This window comes from Hemibagrus wyckioides, linkage group LG06 (genome assembly GCF_019097595.1).
Source record: "Hemibagrus wyckioides isolate EC202008001 linkage group LG06, SWU_Hwy_1.0, whole genome shotgun sequence".
In the NCBI taxonomy this organism is placed as follows: domain Eukaryota; kingdom Metazoa; phylum Chordata; class Actinopteri; order Siluriformes; family Bagridae; genus Hemibagrus; species Hemibagrus wyckioides.
The window spans coordinates 21,569,690-21,589,728 of NC_080715.1; the positions used below are offsets into that span (position 1 = coordinate 21,569,690).

The 20,039-nt window shown below is 42.0% G+C and overlaps 1 protein-coding gene across 1 annotated transcript; it reads left to right on the top strand.

Moving 5' to 3' along the window:
• Positions 1–351: 351 nt before the first annotated feature.
• Positions 352–14,655, top strand: irs2b (insulin receptor substrate 2b). The gene is made up of 2 exons (XM_058393046.1): positions 352–3,868; positions 12,128–14,655. The coding sequence occupies exons 1-2, from the start codon at positions 658–660 to the stop codon at positions 12,130–12,132; spliced, it is 3,216 nt and encodes a 1,071-aa protein (XP_058249029.1). The 5' UTR covers positions 352–657; the 3' UTR covers positions 12,133–14,655.
• The last annotated feature ends 5,384 nt before the right edge of the window (positions 14,656–20,039 follow it).

Consider the following 20,039-nt stretch of genomic DNA (forward strand, 5'->3'; position numbering starts at 1 on the left):
TAACGAAACATCAACGAAAAAGTTGACAGCTTTACACCCGTTTATTTCCCCCATCCCATTTTATAACCTACTAAGAGCTGGACACTTACGGACATGTGTAGAAGTAAAACTGTGAGAAAGGAGGACAAACTGGACTAACAGCCAGATGTTTTTAGTGCACTACTTTGTCATTCTCTTTAGTGCTATAGTAGCATATGATTCGGATGTAGCCTTTGGCTTGAACGGGCGATGGGCGGAGCTTGTCACTAGAGTGGGCGTGGTCTGATTGTGCCATGCGATGTGCGTTTTACTATCTTTCAGACCCTTCCACCAATGAGCCGAATAACCTGATCAGATAGGCGGATACGCCTTCCCCTAAGGTTGCACCGCCTCGTATCAGTGCGTGTGTATTTTTTTCCCTCCTGTTTTTTTGGTAACCGTAGCTGGATGTGTAGGACGTCATATGTTTTTTTTTCTCCTCTTCACTCCAGCCACTTAGCGATATGGGTTATTTACTGTTTAACAGCTCCGGATACGGTACGCGAAGCTGAGCGCCGGGAGAGAGAGAGAGAGAGAGAGTGGGAGAGAGAGAGAGATCATATCCGAGGAGTCTTTATAAGTCTAGGCTGTATCCAAGTTGAAGCAAAGTGAGACTTTTGGATTTCCAGCACTGGAAGGATGGCGAGTCCGCCGCCAGCGGTCGGACAGTCGCCTTCCAATCTGAACGTGAACAACAACAATGTTAAAAAGTGTGGCTACCTGAAGAAGCAAAAGCACGGCCATAAGCGCTTTTTCGTGCTGAAGGCGCAGAGTGAGGGCTTCCCCGCGCGCCTCGAGTACTACGAGAGCGAGAAGAAATGGAGGAACAAGGCGGCTGCTAAGCGGATCATACCACTGGACTCGTGCCTGAACATCAACAAGCGAGCGGACGCCAAGCACAAGCACCTCATCGCACTGTACACCAAGGACGAGTACTTCGCCGTGGCCGCCGACAACGAGCAGGAACAGGAGAGCTGGTTCGGCGTCCTAACGGATCTGATGAACGAGGGCCGGGCGTGTGAGGGAACGGCGTCTCACTCGGCTTCCTCACTGCTCGGATTTGACGAGGCGAACTACGGAGTGGTGACGCCGCTCACCGCCGCGTACAAGGAGGTATGGCAAGTGAACCTGAAATCCAGGGGACTCGGACAGAGCCGGAACCTGACCGGGGTGTACCGGCTGTGCTTGTCAAGCCGCACGATTAGTTTTGTGAAACTGAATACGGACGTGGCGTCTGTGATTCTGCAGCTCATGAACATCCGGCGCTGCGGTCACTCGGACAGCTTTTTCTTCATTGAGGTGGGCAGGTCAGCCGCCACGGGCCCCGGTGAACTGTGGATGCAAGCAGACGACTCGGTGGTGGCGCAAAACATCCATGAGACTATACTGGAAGCTATGAAGGCTATGAAGGAGCTGATGTGCGAGTTCCGGCCGCGCAGCAAAAGCCAGTCATCGGGCACAAATCCAATTTCGGTGCCCGCGAGGCGGCATTTGAATCACTTACCGCCGAGTCAGACGGGACTGCCGCGGCGATCGCGCACAGACAGCGTGGCCGCCTCGTCACCCGGAGCCAAATTCACGTCATGCCGAATGCGCGCAGCGAGCGAGGGAGACGGCACGACGACACGGCCGGTGTCTCTGTCGGTAGCGGGGAGTCCCGTCAGCCCCGGTGTAAACAGGACACATCTGAGCCGATCTAACACGGTGGCAGCCCGCCCTTGTAGGACGTTTGAAACCTCGTCTCTCCAGCACAGTAAGTCAATGTGCATGCCCGTGTCTCATTCCCCTCCATCAGTTGATGCCAGTCCCGTTAGTCTACCCTCCAGTGGTGCCCGGCCAGCCAGCTGTACAGCATCTATTGCCGGCTCACCCAGTGACGCCGGCTTCATCTCCTGTGATGAGTGCGGTTCCAGTCCAGGAGATGCACCTCACACGTTACAGGCTCACCGCAGCTCCACGCCAGAGTCTTTTGCTGAGACGCCTCCCTCGCGGGATGGCAGTGACTTGTATGGTTACATGATCATGGACAAGCAGGGTGTTTTTGCACATTGCCACGGGAGACGTACCCGCATGGTGGAGGAGGGTGTCAAGGACTTAGAGAAAGCCTACAGAAAGCGGACATACTCTCTCACCATGCCTCACCAGAAGAGAGTGCAATCACAGGTGTCTTCTGCCTCGCTGGACGAGTACACACTCATGAGGGCCACTATCAAAAATGCTGGGCATTCAGGACGCAGTTCGCACACTGCATCCCCTAAAGTCGCGTACCCTGAGGATTATGGCGATATTGAAATTGGATTCTTACAAAAAAGCTCCAGTAGTAACATAGGTGATGATGGGTACATGCCAATGACACCTGGTGTGGCACCACTGGGTAGTAAGATTGAAAACTACATGCCAATGAGCCCTATGTGTGTCTCCGCCCCAAAGCAGATCATCAACCCTAGGACACACCCCCTCCCTGTGGCTAACACCTACAGGACTAGCTCACCCTCCAGCTGCTCTCTGGATGACAGTGGCTACATGAGGATGCTGAGTAGCTCCAAACTCTCTGTGGACAGCTCAGACGGGAAACTGGCCAACACTGAGTACCTCAACATGTCTCCTGTAGACCCGTGCGTCTCTGACACACCACCAGATTACTTCCCCACCACTGTGGGTGGCATAGAGCAGCAACCTTCTCTCAGACAACCTTTCTCGTACAGCTCTCTGCCCCGCTGCTACAAACCCCAGCAGAAAACAGATAATGGTGACAGTGATCAATATGTCCTCATGAGCTTACAAAACTGGAAAATTGTGGAGGAGCCAGAGAAAGCAGCTCCCAAAATAAATCCCTCTCCTCTGAAGCAAAACAGAGCTGATAACTTGCTACACAGGTCCAGGATCAGCCGGCCCACGCGTCTGCCTCTGGATTTGGTTCGTACGCTGCCTAGCATGAATGAGCACCCTTTACCCTCTGAGCCCAAAAGCCCTGGTGAGTACATAAACATAGATTTCAGCCATGCTACACAGAGATACTCCCCACCTTCCACAGAGAGCCCTGTGTCATCTGTCGGCTCTTCCAGCGAGCAGAGGAGGTCCCTTCTTTCAGACTACATGAACATTAATTTAAGTTCAGAGTCACCAAAGTCTGGAGATGCTGCTCCGTTCAGCCCTCTCGATACCATGCCAGATCTGGCGGTCTGCCCCGCCCCATGTGAGGAGGAGGGAGGAATAAACGGTTACAACCTCACATCACAGGTAGAACCTTCATGCCAGGCTGGCATGGAGAAAGATGATTACACTGAAATGACATTCTGTGTGTCCGCTTCTCCTCCTCAGCCTTCATCTCAGACCACTAACTGTACCAAGCCTGCCAGCCCATCATCCTGCGCACGGAGGTTAAATTTGAATGACTCCATGGGGGTGCGAAAGGTTGAGTCATTCCTCTTGGGTGGCACCGATACACACCAGGTAGACCCAGACCGCGGTGCCAAGGTGATACGTGCAGACCCCCAAGGACGAAGACGGCACAGCTCGGAAACCTTCTCCTCCACCACCACCGTCACACCCGTTTTCCCCTCCTTCGCACATGATGCAAGGCGGCACGGCTCAGCCTCCGTGGAGAACGTCTCTGCGCTGGCGAGGAACAGTGAAGGCTTAGAAGAGGAATATGGCAGTCCCATGTGCAGAGAGACATCAGCAGGCTTTCAAAACGGACTTAACTACATCGCCTTAAACCTTATGGACGAGGGACTGGCCAGTTGCGATGCTCTGGTTAGATTCAAAGCTGCCAGCTGCTGCAAAGGGAGCATGAGTGCAATACATGCCAGTCTTTATGGATTCAAGGACACAGCAACAGCAGTGAAAGGTAAGCTGTGTGTGGGCCAGCGTCTTGTTTTGCATTTTCAGCATGTCCTAGCTTCATATTTTATGTTTTTTTTTTTCATAAGAGAAGTGCTATGTTGAATCATACAGCAACAAGGAAGGAAGGGGAAAAAAAAGATATGGGTTACTTAAGGGTCAGTGTTTTCATACTGAAATAGTTTAGTGGCTGTTGTGCATTCTTTAGTGTTAATCTGTCACTGCTCTTGTGAGATTGTTTCCTTAATGCATTTCCTATTGCCTGGTATGTACGGCAGATTATCCCAAGACATGAATTTAGCCAACACACAAAGCGTAAGCGATAGACATGTCGGTCTGAATGACCTAATGACCTAATAAATGAAATATTTCGACTGATCCTTAGAAAGATGATTCTGAGAAGCTGGTAGCGTGAGCATCCGTTGACCTATTTCTCTGATTGTGGTCAATGTTTGTGTTAAACTAATACAGGACATTTGTATTGCTCTCATATCAGGTCTTATGTCCCGTGCAACAGTGATCAGTGAAGCAGGTTCGCATTGGTGGGAGCTATAACGTTACTGAACGTGACGTTGAATGTGTGGCGCAGTTTTTAATCCTGAGGTGACGAATATGAGAATGAAGGGTACCTAATTTGGTGCTACGATAACATCATATGCCAATGTAGCCTCCATGCCCATGCGAAATGGTTATTTATAATCCTCAAATTTCAGCCGAAAGATCAACAAGATTACGATTCCTTCTCTTTCCCTGTGTGTGTGTGTGTGATCAAACTATGTATCTGCCAGTTTTGACCTTGTAAGGATATCAGTCCTGTCCCTAAAAAGGAAAGAGCATTTCTGCAACAAAAAAAAAAAAAATGCAGTTTTTTGTTTACAAAACCAAAAAAGGCCAAAAGGTTTATTTTTGTTACTTAGGTTAAGGCCAGGGTTAGATTTTAGTGTATGCACCAATCAATTAGTTGCTTAAATAATATTAATAATATTTAATAAAAAATTGACAGTGGAAGGAGTGTGTGTGTGTGTGAATGGCAGAGAGGCTGTTTATCAGTTGTCAGGTGCCAGGTTTCAGAATAGGAATGCAGTCTGTTCAGAGCTCTATCTTGGAGACAGGAATGTCTGCTTGTAATTAAGAACCAAAACAACTTTCACAGAACAAGCTGAACTTTTATTTTAATGCTTAAAGAGATTATTTGGCTTATATGCCTGGCAGCCAGACAAATTTCAAATCCTAGACAAACAATGCACTGTTTACATAGCATAGGTGCTTAAGTAGTGAATAGAGGTATTTACTTCTCTACAGTATTTGTGTGTGTGTGAGAGAGAGAGAGAGAGACTACATGGGGTACATCTTATTTGCAGGTTGACTACACAAGGTTATGGCGAGTCACTGACACTCTGAACACAACCATGAAAAACGTTGGGATCCAGTTAAGCCAGTATGCATATGTACATGCAGAAAGAAGCCTCCAGTGAATGGCTGCTTTAAGAAACTGACCTCTCATCTAAACAACGCGCACAGACACACACACACACAATAACACTCGTGGGATGGATCAAAGGCCCAGACAGGGCTGCTCTTCTGTGTGGTGTGTGTATGTGGGTGTGGAAGTCTTTGTTGTTGGGAGCGTGTGTGTGGGTGGATTTTGTTAGTGCTGAGTTTCGGGGAAGAGCAGGTGTACCTGTAGTAGTCTGTTTATTACAGAAAAATGAGCTGATCTGAAAGATGTAGCCGTCGGCCAAGGAACTTCTGGAACAGTGGGTGGAGAAAACAGTAAAAAAAACGACAACAGACATACACACATGCTAATGTTTATTTGGCTGCCTCTGACTGGTCAGGACCAGTATTCTGCAAAAAAACAAAAGACCAGCTGAAGTGAAAGAACACAGCGCTGTTCTCTTTCTGGCAAAGCCTGATGTGCTATAGATACGGGTCCAATCAGCACACTCCACTGAGCAGTGATGAGAGGAGTCTTTTTACTAATGCCAAAGACACTGAGTGTGGAACACTGCACTCTCATTAACACACACACACACACACACACACACACACACACACACACACAAACATATTTGTCTTACTATCTTTGTGAGGACCTTAATTTACCACAGAGATTACTGTGGGTAATTCATTCTATGTCTACGTCCAAGCTAAATCCTAACCTTAACCTTAGTGACCTCAGTTTTATTTTTATTTATTTATTTATTTATTTATTCATTAATTTATTTATTTATTTTGTAATAAAAGCTGAAGTTATTGTACCAAAAATGTTTCCTCTTGGGGACCAGGCAAATATCACTCCTTCTGGAAAAAAACAAAAAAAACATTCCCTCCACATCCGGAACATCCCCCTCCTCCTAAACACACACACACACACAATGCAAACAATTCTATCATGTGGTCTTAGTTTTGTGTTTAAGTATGTTTAATCAAACCCACAATACACCATCCACAATACACATTTACACAAACATATTACTCAGATTTATTAAGCAGGTTTATGAGAGGAGGCATAGCTGTATTTATGACACGATTGTTTTATTAGATTCCTTCAACCGCTCTGGGCCTAAAGGGGCCACTCACGTGCACTTGCTCAGTGGAAATTGGTTGCACAACAAACGCCTTTCCCATGACCTCAACCTGTATATAGAGAGCGTGAAGTATTAGCAGCATTGCTCAGGAGATTAAAACGTTTGCCGATGTTTCAGGGCTCACGTATATAAGAAATGCATGAGCAATTGTTCTAATTATATCCTCTTGGTGATTTAATCCCATCAGATATTATAGGAATGGCTGGTTTGTGTAATGGTGAATGGGACCTCCTTCCTGTCTGATTAAAAAATTGCATAATGGGGTCACAGTTTTGTGAATACTCACTGAGGCCTTATTAAAGATTTAGTGCTAGGTTTTTGCAGAGAAGTCTTCATGAGGGGTGTGTGTGTGTGTGTCTGGGGTGTGGTTTGTGTTTGGGGTGGGGTAGGGTAGGGTGGGGTGGGGCGTTATGGGGGGGAGCAGATGGCAGGGGCCAGGGTCATGCACCTGTCATTCCAAGTAGTGCTCAGTGGTTATCAAGCCCAAACACAGACACTAACAATACACTAATCACTACAGACCATCTGCTACCTCATACGAGAGAGAGAGAAAGACCAGGGATTAAGCGTTTACTTTCAAAGAAAACTGCTCCTTAGTGCTTACACACACTATTTTCACTCATCCCAGACTCTACATATTTTCCTTCTTGCACCTCTTCTCTCTGCTTCAGAATTTATTGTGTCACAACTTGGTTGCTCAGTGTCGTGTTTACCTCTTCATCGCTGCTTATGTTGTGTATCAGCCACATAGTCCACCTCCTCCATTCTCTTCCGTGCCTTCTCGCTTCACTTTCTTCCTGTCCTCCCTTCGTCCCTCCCCTCAGCCAGCTTGTTATTGTTTTGGTAATTAGCTGTAGCTACACTGATGGTGTGTGTGGGTGTGTGTGTGAGTGTGTGTGTGTGTGTGAGTGAGCTCTGGAAAGACTAAACTAGGCCGGGATGTTCTGCTGAAACATTACTTTCTTTTAGCAGGACCGGTAAGAAGGATTACACACACATTGTCGAGCAGCTTTGTGTAGTGTCCAAGGAAGTGAATGTGAGCGCGGTACACACACACACCAGTGTGTGAGATTCTCTTGTAGCTAACACATGATCAGGGCATTCCTGGCAAACAAGCGTCCACATTTCTTCTTCTTCTTCTTCTTCTTCTGCTTCTTCTTCTTCTTCTTCTTCTTCTTCTTCCCCCTCAGCATCAAGACATTTGCCTTTGTGTCTGTGCTCATGTAAAGAACGTACACTGTAAGTTTTCTCTCAGCATGAATAGCTGTGTGACTCTTTAAAGTGGTGTCCACAAAGCTTGTACTAATTCCTGACAGAGACTTTATCATGAGGGAGACATTTCATGCTCTGTATTTATTTGCGTGTGGTTTAAGCACGTGAGTCCAACAGCAGTCAGGAAAATGACATTTCCACTGGGTAAATGAGGAGCACGTGCCGGTGCGGTTGAAAGAGTCTTTACGGGTCTCTTTTACAAGAGGGTGCTGTGCGTGGAAGTAATTGCTCGGCATGTGACTTGACTGTGAAATGAACATGTCTATTTTCCTGTTCTAAACTGAGCAGTCTAATTTCCCACGTCCTTCTTGCACTAACGACATCGTTATATGAATTGAAACAAGAGTCCGTCTACGTTTTTCCCCGAGCAGGTTGATCATGGGATAGAAAAGTACGTGCCAGCTGATCTCGGTCATCATTCATGAAATGCCTTTTATTTGGAATTTGGACAATGCCTCTGACCTGTAGTGACACAATTAGATTTAACATTGTGTTTGTTGTTATAGATTATGCACTGTGTGTTTAAGAAGTGCACATGATTGGAAACATAGGGGTTAGGCTTGGATTTTTATTCAAGAATGTTGGGTCAGCATGTTCAGGTAAATATAACATTTGTTAGAATAATAATAATAATAATAATAATAATAATAATAATTATTATTATTATTATTATTATTATTATTATTATTATTATTTAGTAGCTAAATTGTAAAGCATCACTGTTTGCCACTCTTAAATCCAAATGTGTTCAGTCTTTGGTTACTGTCACTTGTATAATGTTTCTTTTCTAATAAAATTGTCTATGTCACTGCCTGAGGGAGAGCCTGGCATAGTGACTGAGGCTGCTCTCTGTGCCTCTTACTCAGAACGAGAGAAAGAGGAAGTGTGGGATGTGAAGCGAGATCCTGCTGAAAGCTTTCTTGTGTAATTATGATGTGCTACTTATTCTAACTGCACAGACACAAACCCTGTATGTATACACACATGTAATGTTCATTATTCTGTTTTTCTTTTTACACCCTGCTTCATTGCCATGTGTTTCATCTTACTGAATAATAGATAACTAAATTAGGAACATGTGTATATCCTTTACATAGTCTTACACTTACTGTATGTTTGCAAGTGTGTGTTTGGGGGGGAGAGCAGTTGTGTGCTGCTGGGTAATTTTAGCTTGTGTGATATACAAATGAGCTGGAGCCTGGGTGTGTGTGTGTGTGTGTGTGTGTGTGTGTGTGAATGAGGGCTATTTGGGGGAGGGGCAGAGTCACTGGGTTCACCGGCTGGTGACTTCTTCTGGTGGTGTGTGTGTGTGTGTGCATGTGTGTGTGTGAGAGAGGAGAGGGGGGTGGTCTGAATTCGAGAAGCTTTAGATATGTGCCTGCCTTGTGTTTTCACATGGCTTCCATGGGAAGTGCATTTATGTGTACCCTGAAAATTCACACCAGAAGCGACATTTAAGAAGCACGTGTTGCATAGTATAAGTGTCTTTCTGTCCAAGCCACACACTCCTCTCACACACTGACATTCCATATGTGCTAACAGCAGCAAGAGAGAAATGGCGTGCTTTGCTTTTATGAATGAAAAGCTATTGATGTTAGCGTGCAGACAGTAAAACGTGGGCTAGCTGTAATTACAACACAGCTTGCTTAAAAATATGATGAGACAGAGGATACACAGGATGTTGTATGTGTGTGTTTTTTTTTTTTTTTGCTGTTGCATATTCTGGTTTTGCATTTTGGCTCATTTAGTGTTGTTGTTGTTGTTGTTTATTCTGGTTCCGCATGCTGGCTATTTAGTTTTGTTTTTGTTGTTGTTTATTCTCGTTCCTCATTTTGGCTCATTTAGTTTTGTTGTTGTTTATTCTGGTTCCACAGGTTGGCTGTGCAGTATTGTTGTTGTTGTTTATTTTGGTTCCACATTTGGCTCATTTAGTTTTGTTGTTGTTCTGAAATAAAAAAAGCTCTTGCCAAATGTCACCACAAGGCCCAAATGATCAGCTGTTTCTGTCCTGTGGAATGAGTATCAGTGCCTTGTGAATATTGTTGCACAATCAGTGCACCAGAAAACATGCAGGTTTAGACAGATTAATTTGTAAAATTGTAGGATTAAATGTTGGTTAAAATCGGTGTACGGCGGACAACTAAAACCTCTTTGGATTCATTTAGTTAACTTGCTCTTGTGTGATATTTCACTATGTTAAATTGCCTCTCCAACAAAAGATGCATTTATGTCCGAAATTCCCGGGCGGTGGTGCTGTGTGGGAGTAGCAGATTCTGCCAAGTCGCCAACACACAAAAACACATACTTATGCATATGCATCACCTCTCCATATCACTTCCCCTCTTCTGAAGTCCTCTGTCCATTCAGGATATTATAATGAGGCATGTGTGCACTCACCCAGCTTGGCTCTGCTACAGCTATCAGCTGCACAGCTTGGAGTAAAGGGCAGGAAGTCAAGACAGTTAAAAAAAAAAGAGAGAGAGGAAAGAGGTTTAGAGTGGTGTGATGTCTTTTAGATTAGGAGATTGATACTTCTACCCTGTCTAAACTTTTTCTCATGATCTCACGGTTCACTCCCCCATTCACTCGTTGCTTTTTCCTCCGCTCCAGACATAGGACATGGAATTGCTTGGTTTCCTTTTGCCTAATTAACTCTGTGAAATTCAAACTGCAGTCCTGGTTCAACCCCCATCACACACACACACACACACACAGAATAACAGACAGGTCACCAACACTCATATAACTCTTGTTCCATGACGTCAGTAGTGTATGTGTAAGGGCTAATGGCCGTTTATGAGTAGGACTAAAACAGTGCCATGGTGTTGTCAGTGTCTCTGTGCCTTGAGATCAGCCTTTCCCATAACAGAAACCTGTCCTCACTCTGGCTCCATCTAGTCAACTGTTCATAATGTGTTTTGATGCTTTGTTTGATCTTTGTGATGTCTAGAGGTAAACAGACCTGATCAATGGCATTTACCTGACACTCGCTGTGCCGCATGTAGAACTTAATTTAATTTGATTAGGTTCGGACTGGCTCTGGCTCTGGAAGAAATAAGCTCTCGCTCCTGGCAGATATAAGTAAACACATTCTTCTCAACAAGATTATCTGAGCTTCTTTACCTTCTTAGTTGTGTGCCATGTGCAGGTTAGCTAAAACCAGTGCTGGTCAGCTACTAATGACTTCATACATGAAGGGTATAAAGTGATAAAAATGTGAAAAAAATACACGTTTAGTACAGGCTTAACGCATTTACACAGTTCAGAGACATGGTAGCCATTTTTTTTCTGGAGGCAGGTGGGGTAAGAGGGGGATGTGCATTAATTACGCATTATGTCTTAAAGTGACAGCACATAATTTGGTGATGTTTGTTAACACCACTTATCACATTTATAGCAAGCACTGGCAGAGATACAGCTTTTCATCTGACGTGAGGTTTTTTTTTCTTTCAAAGAAAGAGCAAAGCAGTTTTGGAGGCAGATCATTGCATAGTAAAATGTGGGAGTTTCTAATTTCCTAACAACAAACGTGTAAATTTCACAAGTACTGCATGTTTTTATTGCTTTTAGCAGCAAGTCTGTAAAAACAGCTTTTATTCTAGATGGAAAATGAGCCGTTGAGGGGGTTTGAAGACTGTGGCAGGAAGGCGAGGCCTGCGTAGGGTCTGTCTGAGCGAATACTCCATGTTCAGAGCAACCATGCAAAAAAAAAAAAAACCCTTCCAGACCTTCAGGACGTTAAAGCAAATGCTTCTAGAATTTATTCAAGTTGTGTCTTATTACATATCATTTCAATCGATTAGAGTGTATTTAATACATTTTAATATAGTGTTTAGATTAATCCATGCATGGTCTGGGTGTCAGACTGCCTTTGATAATACAGGAGTGTCTGATAAATGAGGGTGTTGTATTCCCAGTGTTCAGAGACTTAGGAAAGCTCACACTCAGCTGCCTGACACTAAATGCAAGTGTCTGTGTTGTCTCTGAGCACCTGCCACTTTCAGTTGCTCACAGCAAAGGAGAACATGTTCCTTACTTGGTAAAGAAGAGAGGGAGGGACAGAGAGGGGGTTAGAGTGTGTAATTGTTTCACGCCTACTCCTCAGATATTTCAGCAGTGATGGGATTTGGAAAACATTGGTATTGAAAAAATTCACATGCACATGTCAAGAATTGGAAATCAGCAAATTAGTTAGGCTGTTAGTCCATAAAAGGCAGTGAGTAGAACGGGTAAGCAATGACTTCATTATCAGTATTGTTCTCAGAAGAAACAAAACAAAACAATGATTTATTGCTTGTTAGGTTCTGCAGTTTTTGGCCCAAGTGAATGTCTCAGTCGCTGTCTGGACATGTTTATGTTCCTCGCATTAATCCGTTTTTCCTCTCGTCTGCTCTTCTCCCCAGACTAAACAGATCCAGACTCCAGTCCTGCTCTGGTTCCTCGACTCTTCTTCGGGACCAGGAGGTACAAGGAAGAAGGAGGAGAGGCGGCCATGTGGACAGATGGGCCACGCTGCTGCTGCTGCTTCAACTCTCCCCTGATCTTTGACCCCTGAACTTGTATGAATGGCTGTCGTCATGGCAACATAAACACTTGACCTGCTCTTTGCCCCAGTGATGTGGTCGTCTATCTCTGTGCTGCTCTGAAAATGACTCAAACTCCTGACAAAAAAGAAAAAACAAACGCTGGACCACACATCTGTCTGTGTGTCACTCCACACTCACACCCCTATAGAGTCTACAGTTCTTCTTTTTTCTTCTTCTTCTTGTTTATGCTCCACTGGTTTTTGTTCAAGTACTCTGGACGTTAAGAGGCCAGTTTCCCCCACATGCAAAAACCTGTGAATCAAACCTGGAGTGTAACATCTGCACATTCTCACACAAGTGTACACACACACACACACACACACACACAATCAAGCAAAACATGGATACATCCATAACCAGACGTTGCACATGGCACATATTTATTTATTTATATAATATATATATGTGTGCATTAAGAGATGTTATGTATGTATATGTGTGTGTGTGTGTGTGTGTGTGTGTACACACATGGATGGTTGCAGCACTGCACCAAGGTGGCATTTCATCACAATCTTCACCAGTTAACTGAAACAAGTAATCGCTTGAAAAACCCTACCTCAGATTAAAGCCAGGTTTTGAGTTGCATATAAAAAAAATATATATATATATATATATATATTAAAAAAACTATTTATTTTCAGTGCTGAATGTCGTAAAAGATGCCAACCCAAAGCCTTACTGACTGTCAAACAGTGTTTTCTTTTATTATGGACCTACACACATTTACAAAGTATCAAAGACCGCCCGCATGCCATGGAAACTGAATGTCTATAAGTGCAGTAGAAGTGGCTTTCACCATGGAAAGTGACTTCTGCAATCAAAGATTTCTTCTATTACTGTTTTTCTTCTAAGTATTACACAGATATTTAAAGGATATTAATATAATTCTATTTATGAGTACTGGTAAATGGCAGGGGAAGTGGCGCTGCCTTACACACATACACATATGCAAAGCAGGCTCTTTGAGAAGGAGATTAGCTTGGACTGAATTCAGAATGAAACATACACTCATCGTACACACTCAAGGTACACGCAATGTGTGTGTGTGTGTGTGTGTGTGTGAGAGAGAGAAAGTGTGTGTCTAGCACACAGGTACCAAAACACAGTTTAATCCTCCGCTGTTGGATGGGTAATGATCTGATAACGATTCCTGCTGCCTCACCCTTATTCACCACTATATATCTTTACACTTTAATCGCGGCCTTTCCATTGCTTTAGAGCAGGACAGCCAGCTCCACGTGCTCGCTTCTGATTGGCTCTGAGGTACACTGGTGGAGCAGTTGGTTAATGGGACAGACACATTTCAGGGACATCTTGGGAGGCTTTAAAGCATTGCTGCTGCACGGGAGTGTCAGACAGGGACCGTGCCTGTACCAGTGCTTTGTCTCGCACTTACAAACCTGTTCGATTGTAACACAAGACAAATTTGAATGTAGAGTATTCTGCAGCTCCCTACAAAGCGAAGCGTAACGAAACAAAAACCGTTCAAAAGTATGACTGTCACAAAACATACAGACCTAAATAAGTGAGATGAAACTGACACATGTGACTTGTTTGAGTATATGAAACATTTGCCTGGAATCTTGTAAATAATGTACATATAATGATAAAGCAACTGATGTGCAGTTGTGACCTTGGAAAGTTTTTTTTTTTTTTAAGTTAAAGATTTGTACATACACAGTATATGTTTAAATGAAATTCCCCGAAAGCTAAAGCACTAATGAAGGTACTGGCCAAACACCAATGTTTGACCTGGAGGTTTTCTTTTCTAATTCTTTGCTAGGTTTGTAAATGTGTGCGAACTGCACGATGAATGCCACTAAGGAAATATTTTGTACTGCTGTAACATTTAAAAAAAACAAAAACACACAAATATAATTGAACAATACTTGATACGAGAGCTCTAGCTACATAGGTACAAATTAACATATGGCATATGCAATATTTACATTTTTTAAAGATTAGTTTACAGAAAGAAACCAAATGTATAAATACTGTGTTCATAAAGTTTGATAAAAACCTTAAAACAGATAGGTTTGTTTTGCTGTACACATTTTTTTCAGCCAACTTATATGACAATTTTGCTGTTTTTGTTATTGGATCTTACCAGTGATTTGAGCAGTGTTCTTATTCTGATGATTTGTTTTTTCTCAGTATGGAAAAAAAATGACTATTTTGAGCCTTGGTTTAATTTCTTTCTGTGTCTTCCATTGTATATATTTCATATACTACACATTGTGATGCTATTAAGAGATAATTTAATCTTAGTGTAGTTAGTATTGCTTTGGAAACTGTAATGATTCTGAATAGCCACATGCAATAAAACAGTAACGTTATTTAAGAAATGTTAAGTGTCTGTCTGTTCCGTCATGATTCAGGACTCTTGTCTGAAGCCTGGGTTTAAAGCAGTCATGAAAGACTTCATAAAATCGGTCCAGCCTTTCAGGGCAGCAGATGTCTTAATTCATCTTGTCTACCCAGGGAACATCAGAGCCACCACACACACACATATACACACATATATCAGACCTTTTGTCCTCTGATTAATCTACAGTAACTAAGAGAGTAAGGACTATAAAGATAATGTGAGATGAAGTCACATCAGTAAAAGCACACAGCAGGTCATTATGGCTTTGTAATCCAGACTATGTCAGAATTTGTAATTAGTGGGATTATCATTTTATGTGCTAAACCATATGCTAAAGGATTATTAATTCTCAAGCTAATTAAAATGATAATTAAGTCTGGAATGAGATTAAATCTTTCAGTCTGGCCAATTACATGAGACCAGAGTGGGTGAGTGTCTAGGTGAGATGGACAAAAAAAAAACCCTATAAGCCAATGATTATCTTTGATATTGTTCTGAAGCAGTGTGGTATGCTAGCTTGGTCTGGCTGGAATTTCCCTAGATTTCTGTGAGTCTGTAAATGGTTATGGCACCAGTATGTAGATAATGCTATGATTGTTCCAGCCTCTTATTAAATAACACACCTGCCTGTTCTGATGTGCCAGTCCTGATACACATATAATACATACTGTATATAGCTGTCTTTGCCCATAAGTAGTACATGGTGCTTAACAAGGCAAACATCAAATCCTAGCCCTAAACCTGGTTTCAGTGTGTAACCCCATCTATTAATCACTTTGTCAAGTTGCTCTAGCACTCTATGTGAGCGAGAGAGACAACTGCAGAGAATCCAGAAAGGATTTTCTCTGAAAGTGATCATTCGTTCATGTCTCCTTCAAGTTAAGTTTTAGGCCAACTAGGCCCACAAATTTGTTCTATTAAATGCTAAGAAGTAATGGCTATTTCCCTGTAGTTGTTGAGCATGTGTACTTAGAAGAGGACAGAGGATGAATAGTAATGTCACATAGGAAATACTTGCATGCATTCCAGAGTAACTGTCTCAGTGATCTGGTTCAGTATCTGGTTCAAAGCCAGAAATACTCAGAAATAAAAGAGTATGTCTGACATACATTATATTTATATGTAATTTTTCTTTAAGGTAGAGCAGCCTACAAACAACACAAGCTTGTGTGGGTTTGCTGAATTGACAGGTTAGCAGTGTATGTGCCACTTACAAGCCCATTCATTCTTTCATTTACTTTATTCACCTTCACCAACTGTTATTTCTTGCTCAGTGTCATGGTGTATCTAGAGCCAGTCTCCCTATGAGGGAGGAAAATTCATCCCATCTACAATGGATATAAAAATCTACACACTCCTGCTAAAATGGCAGGTTTTTGTAATGTAAAAAGTGGTAGCTTAGTGGTTAAAGTGTTTGACCTTAAGGTTGTGAGTTTGAAACCCAAGTCCACCAAGCTTTCTCTGCTGGTCCCTTAAGCAAGGCCCTTAGCCCTCAAATGCTAAGTTTTATAAAAATGTGATACAACATAAGTTCCTCTGGATAAGGATGTCTGCCAAATGTTGTAAATGTTCTTTAAGAGATCGCACAAATATTACACAGAGATGTAGTGCATCTGAGCAAGACTATGCAAAAGCCAGCCACAAACACTTTCCTTCACCCCCAGAGATGCCATGAATCCGGACAGGATGTAAAATGATGTATTAAAATTCTTTGGTACAATGAGCTTTAATTCAATGAGAGTTATATTGAATTTTGAGCGATGAATCATTAAGACTAACCTTATTTCAAGGGAAAATATTTCCTGTGTGCTTTTCAGATTTTTGATGTAAACATTAACACATTGTTGTAATGATTTGTGTACAGTCCAACAGTCTCATGATATCAACAAAGAACAATAAAATATTGTACTGTATGGTACAGGTATGAGTATCATAATGATTATGTAATGGTATGTTAAGTTAAGCATCTGTGGTGAAGCTTAAATAAAGAATCTGTACACATATGTATTCATACCTCAGATTTATACAAGCCTCAAAAGTGTAAGAGTTACACAAAAGTGTAAAATGGGGTGGAGATTATTACCATTAAAAAATAACTTAGATGCTTTTATTCACAAGTCTGGCAACATTGGAGGCATGGAAACACACACAGGTACTCTCCATAATATGAATGGCACACCCAGAAAATTCATACAAGCAGATGCATAACCCATCCCTGAGCTCACATATTGACCTAATGTTTGGATTTATCTCACTAACTCAGTATATATCTTTATATGGTAATAAAAATTTGACCTTTTCTTAATAATCTAACAGATTTTCAGAAAGTGACTACATATCAGAAAGGAAAAAGAAGTAAAGGTGAGGGATATATTATAAAGATGTTTATTTATGAGGAGTTAGTAGCTAAACTGTTCTATAATCCACTTTACGTATTGATGAGAAAAATGACAAAATAAAAATAACTGAGCTATACATTTCTACGTATTTCTTTTTTTTCCATCTCTCTGCTCATGCTGGGTATTTCCACCAATCTGCCTACAGGCATGATTTGGGTTGTAGGAGGAATCTTGCACAGAGAGTAACCTGAGCTTAGGATAAAATCAGAGACCCTGGAGCTACTCACTGTACCACCGTGTTGCTCTCAAAAATGTATAGATTTGCTGTCTCCTTCAGGTTTTCTATCTTAACCCCTCACAGATACATGGCGGTAGGTGGACTGGCCCTGGATTGGTGTATGCTGCCCTGTGTAAGTTTTGCATCCCATCCAGGGTGTATTCCTGCCCCAAATACAATATATCCAGATTTTATCCAGGGAATATTGGGCATGAGGCAGGAACACATCTAATATTCCAGGATAAGCTCTGGATAAAAAAAATAATAAAAGGTTACTAGAGTTAAAAGAATGAATGAATTATAAATGACTAAGATTTAATGCCATATACCTTGCAAGCAAAACAAGATTAAATAATTTATGATGTCAAGGAATTGGCAATCTTCATGATGTGACACAAGCCATTATATGATCGCTGTCATGACAGTTGTTATATAGTATGTGTTATAACATAGGTCTTCAAAGATAGGCTGAATAGAGAAAGTGTATATGGTGTAAGCTGTGCTCAGACTCAGTGTGTTACTTGTGTTTGTGTGTAAGGGAGAATCTCTAGTCTGCTCCTTTCCTCAGGGACCACAGGAGTTGTCAGCGGGGGAGGATACAAGACAATGGGATGTTTCCTGAAATTAGAGAGGTCTAGTCCATTACATGTGTGTGAGTGTGGGTCAGTGCATCAGTGACAGAATGATGCTGAATCAAAGCATGGGCACTGTGTGTGTGTGTGTGTTGTGTATGTGGTGTGGGAGGGTGTGTGTGTTTCGTTTCACCACAATTCCAGCTTCTCATCCCAAACTCATCACCATGGAGATGGCCACATCTGTGAGATCAGTGCACAGGGTACGTGCACACACACACACACACACAGACACACACAAAAAACCAATGGGCAAAGGGTTCTGTCTTGATGTTTTTGTGCTTTGATGAAAATGTAGAATCAATAAATTCTATAGATTTATTTTTGTACAATACACGAAAATCCAACATGCTTTTACAAAAATACAAATTTCCTATTATTAGCTACATGTTTTTAAAATAACCTATATAACCCTAACTCTAATCAATTTATTATGAGAGTTATGAGAGCAAACTACACCTTCAGTTGTTGTAAGGCTTCCATGCAAAAACGTTGGAGAGGAAAATAACTGAGGAATATAACTTTGGCTGTAGCTCTGGGTGGAAACCATTTCACTCGAAAATGATGAATCCTCCTTTTTTTTGAGAATGGAATGTAGGAGTTGTGGAAAGTAATGAAAAGCTAAGAAAGCAGAAGGGCAAGAATCACAGACTTTAGAAGTACAACATATATAGTCTACTCCAGAATTATTGAAATCCTTTAGTAAAAGAATAAAGAGATATTGAATTATTAGATGGACTGGCGACCTGTCCAGGGTGTACCCCTGCCATTTAACCCAATGTGTGCTGGGATAGGCTCCAGCAGATCCCCATGACCCTAATCAGGAATAAAGCGGGTATAGAAAATGGATGGATGGATGAATTATTAGTTAATTATTCTGCTTTAAGTCTATACATATACTGTGCTTTATTAACATTAAAGCTTTTTTTGCAAATTAGTACTGTCTAAAAGTCAGAAAATACTCCAGTTTTTATCATACAGCATTGGTTTTAATGATCAGCACCTCCATGTTTAATATTTGATGAGCATCCTTCTGTAGGCTGAAGACACTTGGGCCACTTATCCATAGAGAATATCGCGAGCTGCTTGTCCACTTCGATTCAGACCACAGCATTTCATTAGGATCCAGTGGCGAAATGTTCATTGTGAAACTCAAACGATTATCCTGGGTGAAAACCATTTCTCTGTTGATTTGGAAGCGTATTTGACCACTGCATCACTCTGATCTCCTGACAGCAGGGCAAACGCTTTTCAGGAGTCATCGTTAACCTGCTGAACGATCCAGAGACTTAACCTCCTGGTAGATGTAACCAGGTTTTAAGATGAAATATTCTGGTCCTGAACAGATTTCATGATTCTATAAATCTTTATAAGAGCCACTGGTCCACTAGCTACAAAACTATTTTAAGTGCTTTTATTTTTTCATCTCCATTATCTGACCTGTGCAGGTCAACAACCATTTGTGCCTTTTGTGTTAAAAGCTCTTTGGTTTTCTTGATGGTGGTGGAAGATTAATTGATTTTATATGTCTGCATTAAATGTACCAATGGATTAAACAATAGATCTGGAAGGAAGACTGGGGAAAAAAAATTGCCAGAGCAAATAGAGTCATTATGGGAAATTTCCAATTGTTTGAGGCGGAGAATTTGAATCAGTGAGTGTAATTTTAATTTTATACAATCAAAAAGAAAATTCTGGCCCCAAATTATAATTTTGACAATCTTCCAAACACACTGTATGGAAACAAATGCTAAAGGACGGGGATGTAACAAGGTGCCATTTAACAGAGTAGAAAGTCAGTTAGAGACAGTAATGTGTTTTTCTGCTGATTAGCAAAGAAGGAAGGAAAATACTGACTTTTTAAAAAGCCACATAGTCTGATAATCCTGAACAAAACCATGCTAGTGTGCAAGGAAGGAAGATGTTCTAGCATGCAGTCTGCAATATAAGATTTTGTGTGTTTCCTTTGTTTGCGTGTTATCTGTCAAATAGATGAATGTGATGAAGACAGGAGTGTGTGACGCTTTACGCTCCTCTGCTGATTACCAGTAGAAGAAAGAGGGAACACACCTCTTCAATGCTGCTTTATCAGTGCATTGTGTAAGCATTAGTA